Source organism: Harpia harpyja, chromosome Z, assembly GCF_026419915.1.
Source record: "Harpia harpyja isolate bHarHar1 chromosome Z, bHarHar1 primary haplotype, whole genome shotgun sequence".
In the NCBI taxonomy this organism is placed as follows: domain Eukaryota; kingdom Metazoa; phylum Chordata; class Aves; order Accipitriformes; family Accipitridae; genus Harpia; species Harpia harpyja.
In genome coordinates this window covers 84,536,451-84,557,966 of record NC_068969.1, presented here as the reverse complement: position 1 = coordinate 84,557,966, position 21,516 = coordinate 84,536,451, and the positions used below count along the sequence as shown (strand labels likewise).

Genomic DNA, 21,516 nt, shown 5'->3' with positions numbered 1-21,516 from the left:
TACCCAATCTGCAATGCAATCACCTTTTTCTTTGACAAACTTAGAAGTCTCTTTGAAAGAAGATAATGTTTTCACCTGCAATGAAACAGAAAGCAGTAGTCTTGAAACAAGATGCTTTGAGAGAAATTCTGGGCTTACCTGCAATGTACAACCATAGGCCCAGCATCAGGTGGGTTGCAGGTCTTGACTCGTCGCAGGAAAGCTAAGAACGGTGTTGGGTGTTCTGGGACACCATGGTCAGGCCAGGCAGTGAACTGAAATTGCCTCACTTCCCTTTTCTCACTTGAACCATTCTATGAAATTAAAAAACTTCATGACAAAACTGCCACGTGATGTGATATTGGCACTTTTCAGTGAAACAACTGCAGAAGCATATATACCAGCGAAGTGTATTTAAATCACATGTGGGGTGAGAGAGAAATGGATCTCAGGCTATGGAGGGAAATGTTTCTTATATTCTAAATTGCAGGATTCAAACAATGTAAGAGCTTTAACGATACTGCACAGTAATGCATCACAAGTGCCAGAGCTTTAGCTAGTATTTCATTCAGTTAAGTGGTTTTTTATAGTGAGAACTCTATTGAATGTAGAAAATGCCATGCTGTAAGAAAAATACACTGTAGAAGTCTCATTGTTCAGCGCTGCTAGGAGGAAGCCAGAGAGGAAAGTGGAAGGAGGGAAAGGGAAGAAAGGGAGTGAGGAAATAAGGGAGACAGGCAGGGAGGGCAGGAAGCAAAAGAAAGGAGGGCAGCGTGGCAGGAGAGAAAGAGGATAGGAAGGAAGGAAGGAAGGGAGAGGAAGGGAAGAGGAAGGGAAAGAAAAGGAAAGGAAAGGAAAGGAAAGGAAAGGAAAGGAAAGGAAAAACATAAAACTTGCCTACATTTAAATTTTAAAGTATATTGCAAATATATATAAGGATATATACCTTGTAAAGTGCAAATGTACGAACACAGTACGTTGCCAATTCAACAGTGTCTAAAAGGGTCACTTGGATTAGTCCATAAGTTTCTGTGCCTCTGCTTGGCCAGTATTGATCACACTTCACCTGTAGTGAAAAATATGTAATTATTTAATAAATTTAAAACTGGCATTTATTATATATCTGAGTGTGCCTCACTGTAGGTTTTTAAAGTATGTGAAGTTACAATGTTCAATAACTGCTAAGGATCCAACACAAAAAAGTTATTTTATCATCCACAAGAATTGCTCTTCTGGTAGTAGCTCTTACAGTATCTTCTTCCATAATGGGTATTTGTAAATTCAGTGGGGTAGGTGATTAAGAAATACTAATAAGTATAGATACACTAAAGAAAAAAAAGTCTATAGTAGCTAAAAATATGATCTGTATCATCAGTAACTCACCTTTCACAGTTCAGAATTTAATAACAGTACTAATCCAGTAATGGTAGACAGACAATTTTTTGAATATTTGCAATATTTCACCTATTTCACATTAGTCCCCAAACATATAAACTGTTGCTTGGATTTTAATATTTAGTATGTATAGAAATATCTCAGTAAAAACCTGAATTTTTTGAGAAATAATTTTAGTATATGGATAAATGGAAGAGCACCAACAACTATTAAGTGCACTGTCAGAAAACACATTTCCTTCTCAGATCGGTGGTACAAAGTATATAATGAAATTGTGTTCCAAGGCATTTAAAAACCATGGTTTGATAGAGAGAGTTCATCCATCAAACTTTAAAAGACGCAGGACATTTCACTCAGAGAAATCTCCATTTCAAAACACCATAGTTTAGAATATTAATGAGCTGAAATGATTCTGTGTAAGATGACGCATAAGAGAACCATATGTTTATCATCATTGCTGAGGCTCAGTGATTTGTTTCAGTTAAAAATGGTATTTGTGATGAAAGCTGTTATGAAAAAAGAAATGTTGAACCCCTAAACCAATCAGAAAACATGGTACAAAGTAGTATGGGGGTTAAATAATTGAAAATATTTTGCTTTCAGTGACTGATAGGTGAAACTGAGACAGTCAGTCTCTGTTCTATTTATAACTACACATTCTTATCAATTAGCCTTGCATATGGTACAGAAAAAGAAGTATATTCTGAGTCCAGTGATAATACATTGCCTTTGTTTAATAAATGTCTTCATTAATCACCCTAAGCCAGACTCATACCAAATTCAGGGAGCATACATAAACTTTAAGAAACAACAAAAGGAGAATATTGCACAGTATTTCTGACAGAAATGTGAATTATCATGCTAATCAAAGACAAAAACTGATGATTCCCCCAAAATGGAAAATTAAGAACTGCATCTTTGAAACTCGTGTTCTCCAGGTTTCTCACTCTGCACAGTACTTATTGAAAAAGACTTAGTACCCTTTCAAACTGCCCAGTCCCGATTAGGTTTTGCTTGGAGATCATTTTATTTTGAGGCTCACAGGTCACAGATCACTAACGGTTCACAAATCACAGTCTGAGAACAAGTAATCTAGATAAAGACAAGAAAAAATTCTAACCACTGAAGCAGGTGATGAACATTCATTAGAGGCAAAAAACCCTGGAACATTTTTTTAAAGGAATTGACAGATTAATTTATAGATAAGGAACAAACTAACTAAAAATGTTTATTGATACCACAGTCTTAAAAATGGGATTAATAGTGTTTAAAATCCTCTTATTAAGAGGAATTAAGTAATTACTTCCTTGTGCCATTTACTGAAATACTGAAAGAGTAACCATTGCAGGTATTTTATGAATATCATGATTTATTCGCAAGGTACCTAATACTAACACCGTGGTCTTCTGAAAATCAGACAGAAAGGTGTATTTTCAATTGAGTTATTTCAGTACAATAATAGTAAATCTAGTTTCACTTTATCATTAGTATAGACACAGTGTAACTTGTGTCTATATTGGTTAGCTTTTAGACAAACAAGTTGTGGTTTATTATTTATTAATTCCCACAGAATGACATACATTTTTTCATGGAAAATGTTGACACATAATAGCTGTTGTTTGCAATCTTAGCAACTACAGGTTTAGTATAAACCTCTGACTAAACCTGTTTGGTTTGAATGATTTTTTAAAAAAATGAGTAAAAATAGTAGAATACTTTCTGTACTTTTAGTAAAATGAATACAAGAAATAAATGTCTGGCTATGCCTTTATATGCCTAAACATGTAGTTCTCCTCTTTACCCTGCAGCCGCCACATATAAATTGTATGCTCGTAGAAGCAGTGGCAGCTTCCAGAAAGCATACCTGAAAAATTAATGAGCTTTCTCACTAGAAAGACTTTACAAAAACAACTTCCAAATGTAATAGAGAGAAATAAATGTTCAACACAAAAATTATATGGAAATTCAGAACATAGTAGGTTACCAGCACCTTTGCAAACAACAGAAAACACTTGTTTTATTTTTATTTTGTATAGTAATCTAATGTTAAGCATATGCTTAGATTTAGAAGCTTGTAGAAAATTGCTCCTTTTCAGTTAGGCTGGGAGAAAATAAATGGGCCTGCTCTTTTAGGTGCAGATTGTAGGTGTTTTTGTCATTTATTAGTTTATCTAAATGAACTCCAATCATTTTATAGTTTCTCTAAAATAGTTTCTGTGAGAGCTAGCTGATGCAGAGGACTGCTGCTGGAAGCAGACGCTAACTATTCAAAAATAAACAGAATTTGTAGACTAGTGTATATATTATTTGAACGTGGAAACTGATGAAAGTAAGTATCAAATTTTTAGAAAGAAAACCTGATTTCAAATTTATGTGGATTTGACCTTCTGGAAGAGCACATGAAGCATAAGTTGATGGAACTACATCTTTTATTCCTTTTGCCTCTTGATTTTTCTCAGAACAAGAGGTCTTCTTCAGAGATGTGCCCTTACCTGCCTCCTACGCTCTTTTGCTCTGTGATTATAAACCTTACATTCCCAATACTCCTAAGAATTTAGAGTCCAATTTATCTTTGTGAGAGATCAGAACAGTGTTTTCTATTGGACTTCACCAGCAGCAGAGAATCAAATAATATAAGTTAATTGTTAAGACACTCTTTTCTGAGACAGCATTCTTGTTAAATGTTTTATCCTATGTTAAGATCCAAGCCTTCAGCACTTTAAGTAAGTTTATTTTTCAGAGATTACATTTTAATGTTTTTTCCAGAAAAAAATTCTCAAACCCCTTGAGTCATCCAAAACTTAACACTAAATGTCAACAAGTCCATTTTGAAATTATTTGCCAAATGTTTTTTTGCTTTAGCTCTTTGGGCTGTGTTTAATTTCCCTGTAGTAAGCGCAATTTCTTCCTCACTTGGGTACGTTATTTGGAAAACAGACAACTTTAATGTGGTAAGGTATGGTGATGATAACGTGTCCTCCTCCAGAAATACAATTACAGGGTTTATTTATTTTCAGAGTTAGTTCGTAATATACCTTTGGTGAATTTCATAGTCCTCACCTTCCTCTTATCCACCCAGCTCCCAGTTCCAAGGGTTGATCTTCTCCTCTGTGGACTATATTCACCTGCACCCAATAAGAGCTTTTCTGTGCCACTAACTGTACATGGTTACACAAAACAGGCCTTCACCAATAATTCTCTAATCTTCTCTTGCCTGTCACTAAAGATGGCAAGATGAACAAAACAGACACATGAGCATGAAAGAACTCACTGGTGATTTCAAAGAGTGTTTTTTAAAGAGAAATTAAATTACAAGTAATGATGAGCATACCTTTTACTATTGCTTCCACTATCTCATGATCACAGGTTGCACACTGCCAAACCCACTACATCTGAGATCAGAGCAGCTCTCAAAACACTACTAAATGTATTATGAAATCTTTTAAGTGCCATAGCAGTAGACATAGCTAGAAGACATAACTAATGATAGGTACATTCTCTTAACCTGCCCCTCAAACATACACATTTTCTTTCTCTACATTTATTCCACTCAGACCATGCGAATCCTTGCTCTTTATGGAAGTATGAGCATTCACTGAAAGCAAAGCTGTACAAAAATGTAAATGCTTTCTTTTCCATTAACAATGAGAAGCTTGAGACCATTTCAGACTTGAGGGGTTTAAGTAGCTACAGAGTTCCAAGAATATTTGTGGATATTCACACCTCAACAAGTCACAGACTAGAGAAGGAGCTGCCATGCATCAACAGAGCTGAAGGAAGTGTATTTCCATATGAACATATGAATACAAAGATTCTTGACATTCAAGGGTAGAGAAATAATTTTCCAGTATAAAGTTTCATCATTCAGGCTGAAAAGCCCCTTCAGGTGATTCTTAACACATGAACCAGCTGTTACAGGCCATCTGAGCTTAAAAGGACAAAATGCAGATCAGGAAAGAGACAGCAAACTAGTAATAGTCAGATTCATATAGTAAGAACAGCATATGAATTATGCTGAATCTAGAATAGGAAATAACAGCAGTATGTAACAAACTTCCTGCTCTGGTTTTCGTAATATTAATAGTGTTTTGCAGACAAAACTTTCTAATGACATTTTCAGATGGTCTTCCTTCAAAAATAAAGTATCTCTACAATGATGTTGAATGATAATAATAATTACGCAATAAAAAAGGTAGTGTCAGTTGTTGGTGATGGAAACTGCCTCAAACCCTATCAGGCTAGCTTAGTGCCTCAGACGTTCCAGCAAATGTTTTGTCTCCGAGCAGTTGTTACTCCAAAGCCATTTTCCTTTTTGCAACAATGCCTTGCCATCTAAAGATCAGGCTGATTTGAGTCTAAAGATTGTAGGCACTGACACTAGTACATGAGACTGTATGCTGAGATTTTAAAACAAAAAAAATCAGAATATAGAAACACATTTTTTAGGTCTTATTCTAACAAGATTTGGTCGAGTGTCACTCATTCCCTTTGGTCTAACCCTAAATGACAGATTAAAAATATAAACTCCTATTCAGAAATAAGGCTGAAAATAAAACTGTTTAAAGTTTTAGATTTTGCTTTCAGAGAGGCACTGAATTTAACAGGATCCTAAATTCTGAAAGAACTGAGCACCCAGCCCCAGGTAGACAGTTCCTTATAAGTCTCACTAAATGTATTCCCAAAACAATAACTTCTGGAAATTTTGGTTCTCTGAATCCATTTTTTACTACAGAAAAAAGAACATTTGTATGCACTGGTCTCTAATAATGATTTATAGTAGATACATACCTGTGAGTATGTAAAGGCAAAGATGTTGATGGTTAGCCTGGAGAAAAGGAGGCTGAGGGGAGACCTTATTGCTCTCTACAAGTACCTGAAAGGAGGTTGTAGTGAGGTGGATGTTGGTCTCTTTGCCCAGGTAACAAATGACAGGATGAGAGGAAACAGCCTCAAGTTGCACCAGGGGAAGTTTAGATTGGATATTATGAAAAATTTCTTCACCAAAAGGGTTGTCAAACATTGGAACAGGCTGCCCAGGGAAGTGATTGGATCACCATCCCTGGAAGTACTTAAAAAGCTGTGTAGACGTGGCACTTAAGGACATGGTTTAGTGGTGGACTCGGCAGTGTTAGGTTTATGGTTGGACTTGGTGATCTTAAGGGTCTTTTCCAACCCAAATGATTCTATGATTGTTGAAGCTCATCTGAATCAAGTATTTGGACTTTAAAAACTATTTAGAAAATAAGCACTTCTGCAGTGCAATATAATTCTGTCTAAGGTCTTAATTACAGCAGCCTTGAAAAAGAAGTTCCACACAGGATTTGGAGACAACATAAATGAACTTTAGGCTAATCAGTTCATAACAAACTTTAGTCCTCTAGTAAATCTGCAAATCAACCTGCATTACACACTTACTTTTTGAAACTTCTGAGATATGATTAGTAGGCTAATAAATAATACTGAAAGATAAATAGACAATTAAAAAGATAACCCCCAAACTGTTTCCATTCTGATCCTTAGGACAGAGTCTGGTACAGTTATTAAAACAAAAGGAAACAGATATTAAAAGGTATCTTGGACCTATCTGAAATGTGTTCTCTGTCTTGTCTTTCATCTTCATCTATACAAGCCAAGAACAGTTCAAAACTATATTGCTGGCATCAATGTGAGATGCTCTTTTTGAACTCTTCCTAACAGCAGGGAAGGCAGAGTCCTATTGAATTAATTTTGAAGGACTGAGTCTATCAAACAGTTAAGTACAGCAAGATTTTCCAAAAAGGTCTTGAAAAGGTTTACATGAATGGAACCGAGGGGAAAAGTGAATGGGCTGACTACTTTTTGCTTCATCCTCTTCCTGTACTCAAGGCTGATCACTGTGTGCAGCCTGAATAATCCTTTCACTGAATGAGAGATTACATTACAGTATGAAGAACATCTTGAACAATTCATCTTACTATTCAAGCACTCTAACGAAGATTTTCTGTTGTCCATACAAGAGACCTATTTCTTTTAGCTGATATGAATATTATATAAGAAATCAGTGAAACAAAATAATCAAAAGAGTGAAACATCAGAGCAACAAAATTCTATTATTCTTATGTTTTTGGTTCACCTGAAAGCCAGAAATGAATTGATGAAACAGCATGAAAATGAGAAACAGTGCACTGGAGAACATTTTGGGGACCTTAAGAGATTTCAGAGGTAGTCAGAAAGACTACCCAGAAAAAACATCTATTACCAACATGTACCTTTCAGTAGCCAGCTGTATCCATTAACTTTCTTAGAAAATAGGAAAAGCTTTGTAAATGATGGCTAACGTAAATCATAATATTCTCTTTCAGAGACACCTGTCTGAAGAACTTAAATTTTCCAGATGTATTTCTTACCATAAAGGAGAACTGGTCTTGAGCTTTTCACCAGAATCTGCTAAATAAGGAAATGTGGGGTTATTTTTCCTAAACAATACTAAATTCATTCACTGACCTTTTCAAGCCTGAAATTGCTTGAAAGAACACCCTGCACTGAAGTAATAGGTTGCAGTGTTAAACCAAACATGAACTGATCATTGCATTTTGAAAATAAATATGCAGAATTTTTAATTTTGCAAGGAAAATTTCTAACTCAAAATGTCAATGGGTATTGTCTACATGTGGCATAGTCCCTCTGCCTGTATTAAGAGAAGAATTATATGAGGTGGTAATGTATGTCTTACCTCAAGCACAAAGCAAATGAACTAAGCAAATAAAGTCAAATTACGGAGTTACAATACAGTTTTGACTAAACCTCTTGCTATACACTTGCCTCAGGGAAACGGTATTTTTGAGAAAACTATCAGTTTACCCTAACAGCTAAGAGAAACCACTTCATTTATGGACACAGAATCATAACATAAAAAACTGGATGGTTGCCTTGAAAAATACCTGTGGCAGTACCAGGTATTGCCGTATCATTTCAGGTAAGACTCTGGTGTAAACAGTTGTTGAAAGCTTACAGTGGAAGAGACTGCACAAAATATCCTATGGAGTTTGCTCCATTCATGACATTGTATTTTGGAAGTTCTTTAACAGTTTAACATAAATCATCTTTGCTGCAAAGGTTACTTCTTCCTCCTAGAGCCCCATAGGCAGGGAAAACAGTTGATTGCCATGAAATTTTTAACAGCCTTTCACATGCTGGAAGACTATTATGTTTTCCTTCACTCTCTTATATATAAACCCCCTCTCTTATCTATAAACCAAATTCAATTTTTTCTTACTTTCTCCATAAATCATTTCTCCTACCTCTGATCATTATTGTTCTCTTCTAGATCCTCTGTATTTTACCAACATCTTTTCACATGGGGCATTAATTCTGTATGTGCTCAACTCCAAATGTGTGTAAGCTGAAATAATTACACATGGCATGCCAAAACTACTTTCAGCATATGTAGTGGCATTACAGCATTTCTTTTCACACAAAATTAACCCTGCTTATAGTATGGCATTTCCACAGCTATTTTGCTGGGTGACATAATAGTCTGAGTTTTACCTGAGGCACCTTGGCACAGCACTTCCACCTGTAATGTGTCTAGAAAAAGAAACTTTAAGCTTTATTAGTGAGTGCAATCTTTGTTAGTATACATCTAGGATTAGATTCTTACATGAATTAAGGACCTATGACTGGCTGCATTTCAGTGAGAGTTGAGCACATCCTGGGCCTTGCACCTCTGAGAATTGTTCCGTAATGAACCGCCATATGGCTGAGTTTTACAGTTGTGACATGGTAACTGGTGACTCCAGCTCGTACAATGGTGTAGGAATTCTTGGGCTGTGGCCATTGCATTCTGCTACAGTGAAAAAAAGCCAGTACAAACCTACACATTTTTATTTTTATTTTTGTAAATCTGGTGAACACATGGTCTGACTTCGGATTTTTCCTTTTTTTTTTTGCCAGCTCTCTCATTCATTCTTCTTCTGACTCATATCGTAGCAAGCTGAGAGCACTAAAGAAGTGAAATAAAATTCTGATATGTGGGATACTTGGAAAGTAATGGACACATAGTGAACAATCCAGGCACGATGAACCTGATTAACTTGTGAGCCAAGGACGCTTTGCAGGCAGCAGGCCTCAAAGACGCTTTGTAGGCAGCAGGCCTCAAGGATGCCTTGCAAGCAGCTGGCCTCAAGGACACTTTGTTAAGGATAATTGTTGCTACAATTTTGATGGAGCAAGCACAAAAAAGCAGGACAAAGTTGGGCCTACGTGACAGAAAGAAGGACACAGAACAGGGTACAGGCAGAGGGAATCATTCGCATGATCAGAAAGTCTTATCCAATCAAACTATTGCTTTAGGCGTGTGGACAGCACATGCTAACCAATCTTTAATCAGCTTATGCGTGATCGGGAACCAAAATGAGTATTTAAACCGAGCTATTAGGGCAATAAAGTGGCATCTGCTTGATCACATTGATTGTGTGCAGTGTCCGTGACTTCCGCGTCAACACTGATAGTACATTATTGATACAGAACTTACTGGTTTTCCATTAAAATTAGGGAATGAACAATGACAAAGCTGCACATTTAATCCTTCTTTAGTAAAACAGTACAATTCAGTATGAAACAATGCCATCTGCAACACATGTCCTATCTGCTAACATGTCTACTGGGACAGATGTTAATACATGAGTATTTTACTAGTTGCTGCAAAACATAGCTAAAATTTTTATTTATCTTTTCCTATGTTTAAATACATATTTCACAATTTAAAAAAAAAAACATTTTTACATACCTGTGCTGCCCAATGCAAAACATCAGTGCAGTTTTTATGCAAAAATCAATTACATTTTGTCTAAATACAGTAGAATACAGGTGCACTTGGGAGCATATTGATATAATCTATAATGAATTGTTAAGTGCATGTATTGATGACTTTTCTACTCACATTAGTGAAGATGTCTTATTGTCATTTATTTTCAATCCAGTATTTTGACAGGTAATAGCTCCAGTATTACCTGTCAAAACATACTTAGGAGGAAGGATCTGAAATTTGCTGCTGAAGACTTGCACAACAAATGGAAAACTATCTTAATCACAATCCCATAAAACTCTGCTGCACAGCCTGTATTTGTCTGAAAGATCTTAATGCATTTCATACAGTCAGGAAAACAATGTTCTTAGTTTTCTTTGCTCATTACTTACTGTTGTGCATGTATTATTGCTTTCTTAGCTATGAGGTCAGCTACATTAGATACCAGTGTCTACTCTGCTATCAACAAATGAAGATTCATTAAAAATGTTAGCAATTTGTACATTTGGAGTAGAAGAAATCAGGGTTCCTCCCAGACCTGCCCTTATGTTTTCCGTGCCTATAGCAAGATTCAGAAATCTTTGGTGGGCAGAAGTTTGTTTCAAAGCTATTCTTACTAAAGAGTCCCAAGTTACAATTACACTTTCCACTGTGCTTATTCAAATGGTTTTGGTTTTTGTGCTACTTGAATCTGAAAAAAGCTTTCCTGATATAATTTATTATGTCCCACTGCTTCAAAACCAAACCCTAAACCCACCAAGCAAAAACAAACCCCCAAACTGCTTTTACTACAATTTCCACCTCCAAGATACACATCTTCATCTACTTGATTGTTTCTACTGTCATCCAATCTCCATTTTTCTAACATATGGGATAGTCTATAAATCTATAAAAAATGAATTGAAAGACTCAGATGGAGTGTTCTGATTTGGGAAGATTCAGACCTGTTGCATGACACTTGCAACAACAGAAATACATATTTAGCGTTGCAGCAACCTCAGGAAAAGTCCACCTGGCTTTTCTTCAGACAGTGCCAGGTATCCTGACTCTCTTGGGTAACAGTGACCAGTTGAAAGAAGCTAAGTCCAGGGACTTTTAACAATCCTTAGATGTTCTTACGGAACTGATACAGGACCCATGCAAATAGTCCCACCTATTTCAATATTGGGAAACAAAATCTGAGAGAGCATACATGACTTTTCTACTGGGTTTGTTTACACCTCCCCCTTCCAAGTGAAAACTCAGGATTCAGGATGTTAAACTTTGACAAACCAAGATGATTATTCTATGCTTATATTTTTATACATTTTTGGCTTATAATATTGATGATATCCACTTCCTGACAGTCAAATGAGTGTCTGGATCAGGCTAACAGAATGCCACAAACATAAGTTTCCTCAGGTATTCACTTAGTCATTAGCAAATCTGAATGAAGCTGATGATAGTATCAGCATGAAAACTAAAGCCTTCCTCATCAGTATAGAAGTTCAGATTCTGGCTCATATTTGAATACTGCTAGGGTCATTATATTGCCATTTAGCTTTGACATGATTGGTGTTTTTGACAGAAGATTCTAATCCTAGGCACTATGGTCCCAACATAGAAAATATTGCCAATGAGGTTAAGGAGGGAGGTAAGTATTTTCTCAGTTCCAAAACAACATAGTAAGTGTATTCAAAATAAGGAATTACATAGCAAATAAGGAAAGGATTGAATTCTCTTTCAAGTGAACGATCCGCAACAGTATCCTATCCTGAAACAGGAGGCAGGACTAAATGTTTCCAGTTTAAGGCAATATTATCTTTTGCTATAAAGTGAGATTCTCTATCTTCATCTGATTGTTCACATCACTCACTATAGCACATGAGTTGTCAGAACATCCAATTAATTCAGAGGATCTAAAAAGAAAAAAAGGAAAATCTGCACTGCTGGGGGTGGAGGGGAAGACAGAGAAGTGGGAAAGAGAGGTATCACACATTAATGCTTTACAGCTTTCTTAGTGTAACACACAACTGTTTTTTTTAATCTCTAATTTGCAACCTTCAATATCGTCTTTTTATTTAATTTAGATTAAACTCATGTAGGTGACAAATATGCTACCAACACTGTTCCATGCATTGCCAGAGTGTATAATCCTTTTTGATATAAATTATGTGCATGGTAGTTGAACGGTAGGACTGACTTTCTCCCCCTAGTCTGGTTTAGGTCAACTGAGATTCAGGTGATGACATTTCATACAAAACCAACAAAGTGTGAAAGGTTGTAAGTGAAAGAGCTTCTCTTTTTCTGCAGCTTCCTTTTAGGCAAACAAATGAATAATGAATTCGCTGTAACATCTTCATTTGATGTACTCAGCTGCAAAATATGTACATTCTCAAACCTGAAGTTACTCAGACATCTAACACATGCTAATGAACCAACTTTGTTTCTGCAGATGCAATTAAAATCCCATCTTTACCTATGCAGTCCAGGTTAACAAGGCTGATATCAAGCTGCAGGACTACATAATGAAAAAAGCAAGCTAAACAGAAATGACGACATGGAGATGGAAAGTAGATGAAGTCCCAGAGAGAAATGATCTTGCCTTGCAGCAGGAATAATGATCAGGCTGCCAAGACACAAAAGCAATCAAAAAGGAATCAAAGGAAGAGGAGAAACAAAATTAGTGAAGATCTTCATCTCTAATGGTATGTAACAGTGTTTGTATTTCATGTTTGACATTTCATTTGGTCTCCTGCCATAACGATATGCTATATAAAAATGATAGCATGAAAAAAAATAACAATGAAATGCTGTCATGGTATTCTTTTCCCACACAGGGATTCCCACTGCTGCCTCACCATCAATACCATTAATTACATTACATGTAGCTACTGTATTAGAAGCAGAGGTGACTGCTATGCCTTATTCACAGAGCTACAGACTCTAAGACTGGAGCTGAATGACGTACTGGATAGCTGGTCTCTAATGCTCTGCATTCAGTGCATCAAACTCACTTGACCTATGAACACAGAATGAGCTAAATTATGCACAAAAAAATATGCAAACATAAGCATTGAATGCACAGACAATCCATTGACTAGATTGTCTGGTCTCTCATTACACTTAGGGAATGTATTGCTGCTGAATGCTAATCACTTCTGGAGGTGATTACTATTCTGATCAGTGGATTTTTAGGGTGCAGTCAGCAAAGGCTAGAGTTAGCTTAAAACTCTGCTAAGCAATTATTGGAGAGAATGAGTAGAATTTCATTTAGTTACATCAAAACATCTTTCTAGACGGTGGCTGTCTGTGCCCTGCAGTATTAAGATAAACTCTCAAGTATTTAAGTACACCTTCTGCAATGGGCTGCTTAATAGGATCAGATTTTTTCTTAGCACTGATGCTATTTAGCAGCAACTTTATTATATAAGAAGTAATTAGTGAAGAAACGGGCAAAATTTCATTTGCTTAATTCCAAACAACTGTCAGTGCCTAGACTAGACAAGGCCTGTAGACATAAGATAAAATGAAAATTTCTGATAAAATTATCCTCTTCTATGTACTAACTGCCATCAGGTATGTACTGGCAGTGGTGTTAATGTAGGTTGAATATATATGCGGAAAATGATTCTATAATTAGAATGCTATACATTGCTTGAACTGCAAAAAACCTAGTCTATTTTTAAAAAATGATGAAATGGTAAAAGAATAAATATATACATGTATTTTCATAAGCCTCCAGAAAGGAATGACTGTTACCAAAACGTTCAACAAGTTATATAATCATTGCAATTATATGTAGCCAAGCATGTGAAAAAAATATCAGTCCCAAAATAGTACAGCATTAGGCTTTATGGTGCATTCCCCCTGTTCCAAGCTTACACATGCAAAAACATTTTCATTTTGAAACGGAGCTCATCCATGAGTTACTGAAATATCAACTATTATGCAGTTACCTCCGTAAGATACTTTTTACTGATTTAAAAGCTTTTCTGGATGATAAATGTCCTCTCCTCCTCCCTAGTCTCTTTCTTTCTGAACTGTTCTTGATCCTCTGTATTTATGGCATTTTTTAACGCAAGTTGCACAGCACCCTTAGGTACCTTAGCTTTTTGTATTGCTAAGGGCCTTCCACCTGCAATCCTGCAGCCTGCCTCCCACTTGCAGCTCCCTACTTCTTCACACAAGCTCCCAGGACAGCATACCCCAGAACGCCTCTGGCAGTATTTTTCCCATGACACTCTTGTTTGTTATCCATCGCCTGGATTTATACTTGCAAACCCTGATACTGTTGTTATGACAGGTTCCCAAGGGAAGTGATTGCCACTGATGTTAGAATCACTCATTCTTTCTCCCCTTTCCTGATTTCTACATTTGGATGTAGCTTCTGGTTTACACTACAGGACTCATTAAAGCATTTGCAGAAAGGTCACCAATGAACCAGCAGTGTAGCACCCTCCCCGGTCAACATGTGCTCACAGCAACGATAACAACATCATAAGCAGGAACAACCCATGAGTTTGAGTACATCTTGATATAAAATGCAGAGTTATTGTGGCAGAAGTATGATGGAGGAATTACCTGCTCTACTGGAGAGGGTGCCGAGGGCTGGACACTCACTTCTCTTTCTGGTTGACCACTTAGAAGGTTTTTTTCCCTCTTCTTTTTCTCACTATCTTTCTCTTCTTCTTCTATTTTTTTTTTCCTTTCACTCCACCCCCCCAAATAACACCCACGATTAGAATTGATGAACACTGATCTTAAGTAATGTTTAATCTATACCATATAAAACTGAAAACTGAATGTTGTTGACATCTAACTTCCTCATAACAGGATGATACAATCATATTCTTGATCCTACAGAGGAAGTAACATTTTCAATCACCTCCTACTATTTCCAGTATGATTGAAACAGAAAAAAAAAAAAATCACTGTGGATCAAGAGATTTCAAGTTTTTCAGGGTGTAAAAAAAACCTACAAAAATAAGTAGCGTGACTATGTAATTTCACAGCGGAACTAACATTTCCTGTATAACTGATTTTCACAGTATGGATGCTTTTAACTGGTGGCAACCTAAAAACCCACCAGTTCTTCTGCATATACAAGAGGCAGACAAACATATATGAAAGAAGCAAAAATCTTATGTAAGTGATTACTCAGGTACAATATTATTAACATTGTATATGCTTTCCTTACCCTGGACCTCTCCTCTAGTTTTGTCATCATGACAACAGTTGCACCCCGTTGCTCCCACATCATTCTCCAGAAGTCACCAAAGGTTTCCGGCAATGCCCCTTGAGTTGCTATATAAGCATTCTGCTTTCTGTATCCATCTATGTAGTTGGCATTGATATAGTCACTACCTGGTATGCCTGCAAAGAGAGAAGAGTAAAAACATGAGGCAGCATTTCTGTTCTGTCCTATTGTACAACGGCTAAAAAATCCTGTGACACAGCTTTATTGGTGAATCTTAGCTTGCTGCATGCCAAATAGTACATGGATATTTGTGAACGTATGCCATTTGTGGAGTCGAGGGGTATGATGGCCTCTCTGGGAATAACCATTCTTTTGAAACAAAGGCTCAGTCTGATAAGGAAGTATAAAAGAAGCCTGAAAATCTGTAGAAGATGGAGAGATCTGGGAGTGGAAACAGCAGCATTTAAAAGCTGGTCTGACACTGCCTGCAGTCACCCACCAGTATGGCAGCCCCTGCCTGGGCCAGACAGCAAAGTCTCTCTCCATCAGATGCCCTGAGTAGGCTCCATTTAACACTCTTCTTGAGCTCTCTGCACTTCTTTTAAATATAGAAAAAAGGGTTAATGTTGTCAGACTATTAATATTACTGCTACAGTAATTTTTCCCATTAAATGGAAAACTAACTATGAGCTTTTGTTTTAACAAAACACATTATGTAAGTCAGGTTTAAGAAACAGTGGAATCTGCTAGATGGTGTGTGCATGAGATAAAGACCTCTGGAAGTCTGAATAAAAATGAAATGCATGAAAAGGAGGCGGAATCCAAGACCTGTGGGCATATTGGACCTACACTGTCAGTTGCTCAAGGCCCAGGTATTTTGGACAAGACTTAGAGAGGGACTTTGGGTGTGTCTACCAGACACGTCAATGCTTTGAGCCACATGGAAGCAAGACAGCTCCTAACTGGAATCTCTTTAACTGAGTGTCGTGGTTTAACCCCAGCCAGCAACTAAGCACCACGCAGCTGCTCACTCACTCCACCCCCACCCAGTGGGATGGGGGAGAAAATCAGGAAAAGAAGCAAAACCCGTGGGTTGAGATAAGAAATGTTTAATAGAACAGAAAAGAAGAAACGAATAATCATAATGATAACACTAATAAAACAACAACAGCAATAATAAAAGGATTGGAATGTACAAATGATGCGCAGTGCAATTGCTCACCACCCGCTAACTGACTCCCAGCTAGTCCCCGAGCAGCGATCCCCCCGCCCCCACTCCCCCCAGTGTGTACACTAGATGTGGCGTCACATGGTATGGAATACCCTGTTGGCCAGTTTGGGTCAACTGCCTTGGCTCCGTCCTGTGCCAACTTCTTGTGCCCCTCCAGCCTTCTCGCTGGCTGGGCATGAGAAGCTGAAAAATCCTTGACTTTAGACTAAACACTACTTAGCAACAACTGAAAACATCAGCGTTATCAACATTCTTCACATGCTGAACTCAAAACATAGCACTGTACCAGCTACTAGGAAGACAATTAACTCTATCCCAGCTGAAACCAGGACATATATTCTACAAAAATACTGAAGTTCACATACTACCTCTAAAGTACTTAATGACAAAAAAGTTACAAAGTTACAAAGAAAACAGGAGAGGAGCTATAAATGGTGGAATGAAGTAGTAAGGAAGACAGTTTTATAACTATGGCAAAAAAAAAAAAAGTTTAGTGCAATTCAGTTAAAACTTCAGGAGACACACATTTGGAGGAATCATCAGTAAGAACCTGAATTAACAACTTCTTTTTCAAGAGACAGATGATCTAGAGAGATGTACTCTGTGGAAAAGCTAGGTTGAAACAAAGATCTACAACTGAAGCATTACACTGAGGGTATGCAATGCCATGTCTGTACTGAGAGCTGGACCGTAACATGCTGCCTGCCAAGGTGAGTATTGGCGGTGGTGAAGATCATTTTACTAGTCTGGACTAATAGGGCAGCCATGCTCACAGAAAGGTGTAAACATGGACATACAGGTCTCAGTGCCATCCCTCCTGGATGCAGCAGTGCAGTGTCTAGCTTTTAACTCAGACTATGTGCATGTTGGAAGACAAAGCATGGCAGGCACCATTTTTGATGTCACTGCTGTTTTTCTAACCGATGATGTGAGGAAGAAAATATACTCATGTGAGATCTCAGTGCTGGTAGGATGGCAAAGCAGTGTTTCCCACATTACTCCAGTGTTGAACATGGAAGTGTTCCCCAGAAGAGTTAGTCAAAATACAGAACTGTGCATCACAATAAAATGATACAAAAGGTTTGTTGAAGTAATTAACAGAACTTAAGTCTTTGAGCAGAAATGAATGATTTATGTTTACACAGCCAATCTATCTGCCATGCCCAAGTTTACAACCCCAGGGTTCGGTCAGGTTCCACAAACTGTTTCAAAAGAGAGGGAAGGAGATACAAGCTCCCTGGCTTATTCTAAAGCTGTGACTATTTTCATGCCACAAAGGAAGATTTGAATTTTTTTGGCTATGAAACACAATAAATTATCAAATATCTTTAAAGAAATGTTTCTCAAGCTTTCAGCTCCAAATCTGTTCTGATGTATGATCTCCTGCTGGTGATGCCAAACCAGGAATTATAGGGGCTGCACACTCCTGTTGTTCCTGACAACCAGTGGCATACATCTGAAAATGTCCTCCAAAATAATTTGAATTTGAATGGAAGGTAGAGGTACCTCTTTAACAAGTTTTTGTTTATTTGTTTTTAGCTACAATTTGAAGAGTTTCTCCACTCATTCTGGGTAAGCTTAGTGCTTCATTCCACTACTTACTTAGTAATGAACAAACCCACTGATTAACTGTGACACTAATTAAGAGCCAGTATAATCTTGAAATTATTCAGATTATGGGTTACTGTAGTCTGGCATAAAATTTTGCCTTTATGCCCAAGAAAGCTTAATAATTTTCTTGTTTTATATGTTCAAATTATATTTAAACACAAATTTTAATTTGATTTGTCTTTCTGTACAATTAAAGGAAAAATCTGGCAAAATATTTCAGGGAAAGAAAGAGTTTGTAACTTCAGAGGCACAAGAGAGGCAGCAAATGGCACTCCTCAGGCAAGATGCATGGATGGACACAGGAAGAGTGGTTGACTATGATTAGAACTGATTGAAAGTCTCTTCTGGGAGAAAAATAAAACAAAATAAAAACCCCTTAAAATCTGCATAGTCTATAGCTGAAAAGCATGATTTCCCTCCATGAAAAGCAGAAATTGGAGTTCAAAAGCTTCACTCTTGTAGAGTGGAAACTTTTTTACATGGCACTTCTTATTGTGGATATTGGAATTAATGACTTAGAAAATACAACTGTTAGGCACAATGCCATATTTTCTTCCTTTATCAAGATAATAAAACATTTTTGCACAAAACAGATGAGAAAGAAAAATGAAGCCAACAGGAGAAATCTACACCAACTGGGTATTATTACCAAAGGAACTGAGAAAGCTGATAAGAAATGTTTTCTGCATAAATTAGAATTATATTATGATGCCTGGTATCATACTTTGAAGCATATGTTATAAATAAAAGCCTGAGGAAAAAATGAAAAAGAAAAACAACACTTTGTAAAGTGGTTAAATGATCTTCTGGGAAAGCTGTCCTCTGGAGCTGATACTGCACAAACAGCGCGAAAATTAAGTATGAGAAGTATTGCAAACTGTGCACTAAAGAATGATCTTTACAAATCTGAGCAGTCAATCCTAGTACCTGATGTAAAAAACCCCAGAAAGTCTAAAATTATAAATAACCTTGCTACTTACTAAGTTGTATTAAATTTATTGATAAATCATATTAAAATAAATAATTTCTAATTTTTTAGTTCTTTAAAGTTAATTCTTTAAATTAGAATCAAGAAAAGTTTCCAGATTAAGCCTTCCTTGATCACAGATGCAAGTAAGAAGGAATTAAGATTAACAACTACTGATATTTGAAAAGAGGATTTCTTCCCAGCTAGGTTAAAGTGGAAATTTCTACTCTATTTCTCCACTTGCCTTTTATCAAGAGGACACAAAACCCCCTCTCTGTTCTTTAGCCAGAAAAATCCTTTCACAAGGCAACTCAGCCTCATGGTGCCTGAAAAGGATGTGGCTGGGACATGGAAAGGAAAGTTCATTTACCACAGGACCTGAGCAACTCTTAGTGACTTAACTAATGTAGTTTGGGGAAAAACTAGGTGCTGCTCTAACACTGCACTGCAAGATTTTCATCAAGGGTTTACCTCTAGCAGAATACAGTACTGTATAGGGTTATATCTCTACTGAGATCAAGAGAGCAATAGGATTCACAATGCTCAGCTCCACTGTCTCTCTCACGCCCAGTATCCATTAGGTGTTTTCTTTGTTCTCCATCCATTCTCATCTCTCTTCAAGTATCATACCCATTTCTCACACTGAGTCTCTTTTCATCACTGTTTTCATGCATGACCTCGGTTTCACACTCCATTCCAAAATCCTTTTGTATTCTGTAATACCATTCTCCCGCTCTCACCTTCTATCTCACACTTTGCCACACCAGTTTTTGCTTCATCAGCTATGTCTCCACAATGCATAAACTTAAAGACCTCCTAGGAAGGTGCCTTATCATAAGAGGCCTAATGAAGTGTGCACAGTTTAAAAATACAAAACCTGAACATCTGTAAATATCTACAGTGAGCAAGCAGAAACAATTATCAAAGGCAAATAAATCGAAATATTAAAATGTCACTTTCTGCAATGACTTTTCTGGCCATAACCCCATTCTGAGCTGAGAAAGCTGAACAATTCTCTGTCAAGTCTAATAGTGCAAAAACAATCAAATGACAACTAGTTTGACTGCAGTACAATGAAATCCTACAAACCTTTGTTAGCTTCCATAGCTTGAAGGCAACATACCCACAAGCACAGCAGCAATTGCCATTATTACTTAAATTTGGGTTTAATAGTTAAGAAAGGTCAGTTGATCTGTAAAAACACAGGTCAAGAAGGGGACGAAGCAACCAAATTCTGTCTTCAGTTATATCGATATGAACCTTAACTAAGTCTATTGGCGTCAGTGGGGTTTACTAAAGATTCAGGATGGCATACCTGAAGTATAAATTTAGGGTAATCCATGCAGTATAACCTGACTTTTACAAGTTTCATGAAGGCAGAGACAGTTTCTGCACAAAAAGTCAGCTAAAGACTAAGCTTCCAGATCATATTGCTACCATAACTATTTTCTAGCAGCCTTTTCAACTATGGTGATGAATGACCAGAGTCTGCAATATTGTTATTCTGCCAGACAGGAATTGAGTACAATGGGGGAACAATCAGATGAGTAGTTGAGCATAAAAGACATCCCTTTTTCAAATATCTCAGGAGAACAAAGCAGTCCAGATTTTACAGACTAAGAGTGAATAAGCAATGAAACAAAATTAGCCAATGCCACAATTAAAGTGCAAAAGATTAAAAAAATGAACTCTATAGCTCCCGATTTATGCTGAGACTGTACTCATGAACTGAGATGACAGTAGAGTTTGCTGCAACATAGACTCAGATCCACAAGGCTAATAATGTAGACCTCAGAATTATTCACTTGATTTCCTGGAGACAGTTATAATCTTAAATAGCTTTAATTAGACTTCACGTTCTATTCACAAACTGAAATCAAATCATGAAATTATTTCAAGCCTTTACAAAGGCTAAGTACTGAACAGCCTTTCTATTTAAAACAAATTAAACCATAAACTTTTGTTTCTGTACTGCTTTCCTAAGAGATGTGCTGTTAGTCATAAAAAGAGCGGGAAGTAATAGGATTAAATTCTGTCATGCTTGTAAACAACGTGGAAAAATGCAATGATGAAGTCAAAATGCTGAAGAAGCTCTACTATGGTTTAAATCAATGACTGCTGTTTCCAACTATGTCAGAGCAAAAATGAACTAGGGCAGCTACTAGGTGCCAGTAACAACTGTTTAAGTAGAAGTTTTTGTACATAAAATCTATATAGTTAAGGAGATTATCAAATTCAAATGGTCTAAGTACAAATCTGTACTGTAAGAACTCACTGAAAAATGAAGCAGCACAAGACCAATGAAGATATTGTAGTAATGAATATTGGTAAAATGAAAGCTTTTTACAAAGACTGAGGAAAATTTACTA

General features: G+C 36.9%; 1 protein-coding gene across 6 annotated transcripts in view; it reads right to left on the bottom strand.

Moving 5' to 3' along the window:
- The window catches only part of PTPRD (protein tyrosine phosphatase receptor type D), a 1,297,083-nt gene that overhangs the window by 35,895 nt on the left and 1,239,672 nt on the right, over nucleotides 1-21,516 (bottom strand). For all 6 annotated transcript variants that reach the window (XM_052775887.1, XM_052775885.1, XM_052775888.1 and 3 more), the window contains 3 exons: nucleotides 15,339-15,514; nucleotides 926-1,045; nucleotides 139-293 (listed from right to left, as the gene is read on the bottom strand). In XM_052775887.1, the coding sequence (XP_052631847.1) occupies nucleotides 139-293; nucleotides 926-1,045; nucleotides 15,339-15,514 (451 nt within the window). The remainder of the gene's footprint in view (nucleotides 1-138; nucleotides 294-925; nucleotides 1,046-15,338; nucleotides 15,515-21,516) is intronic.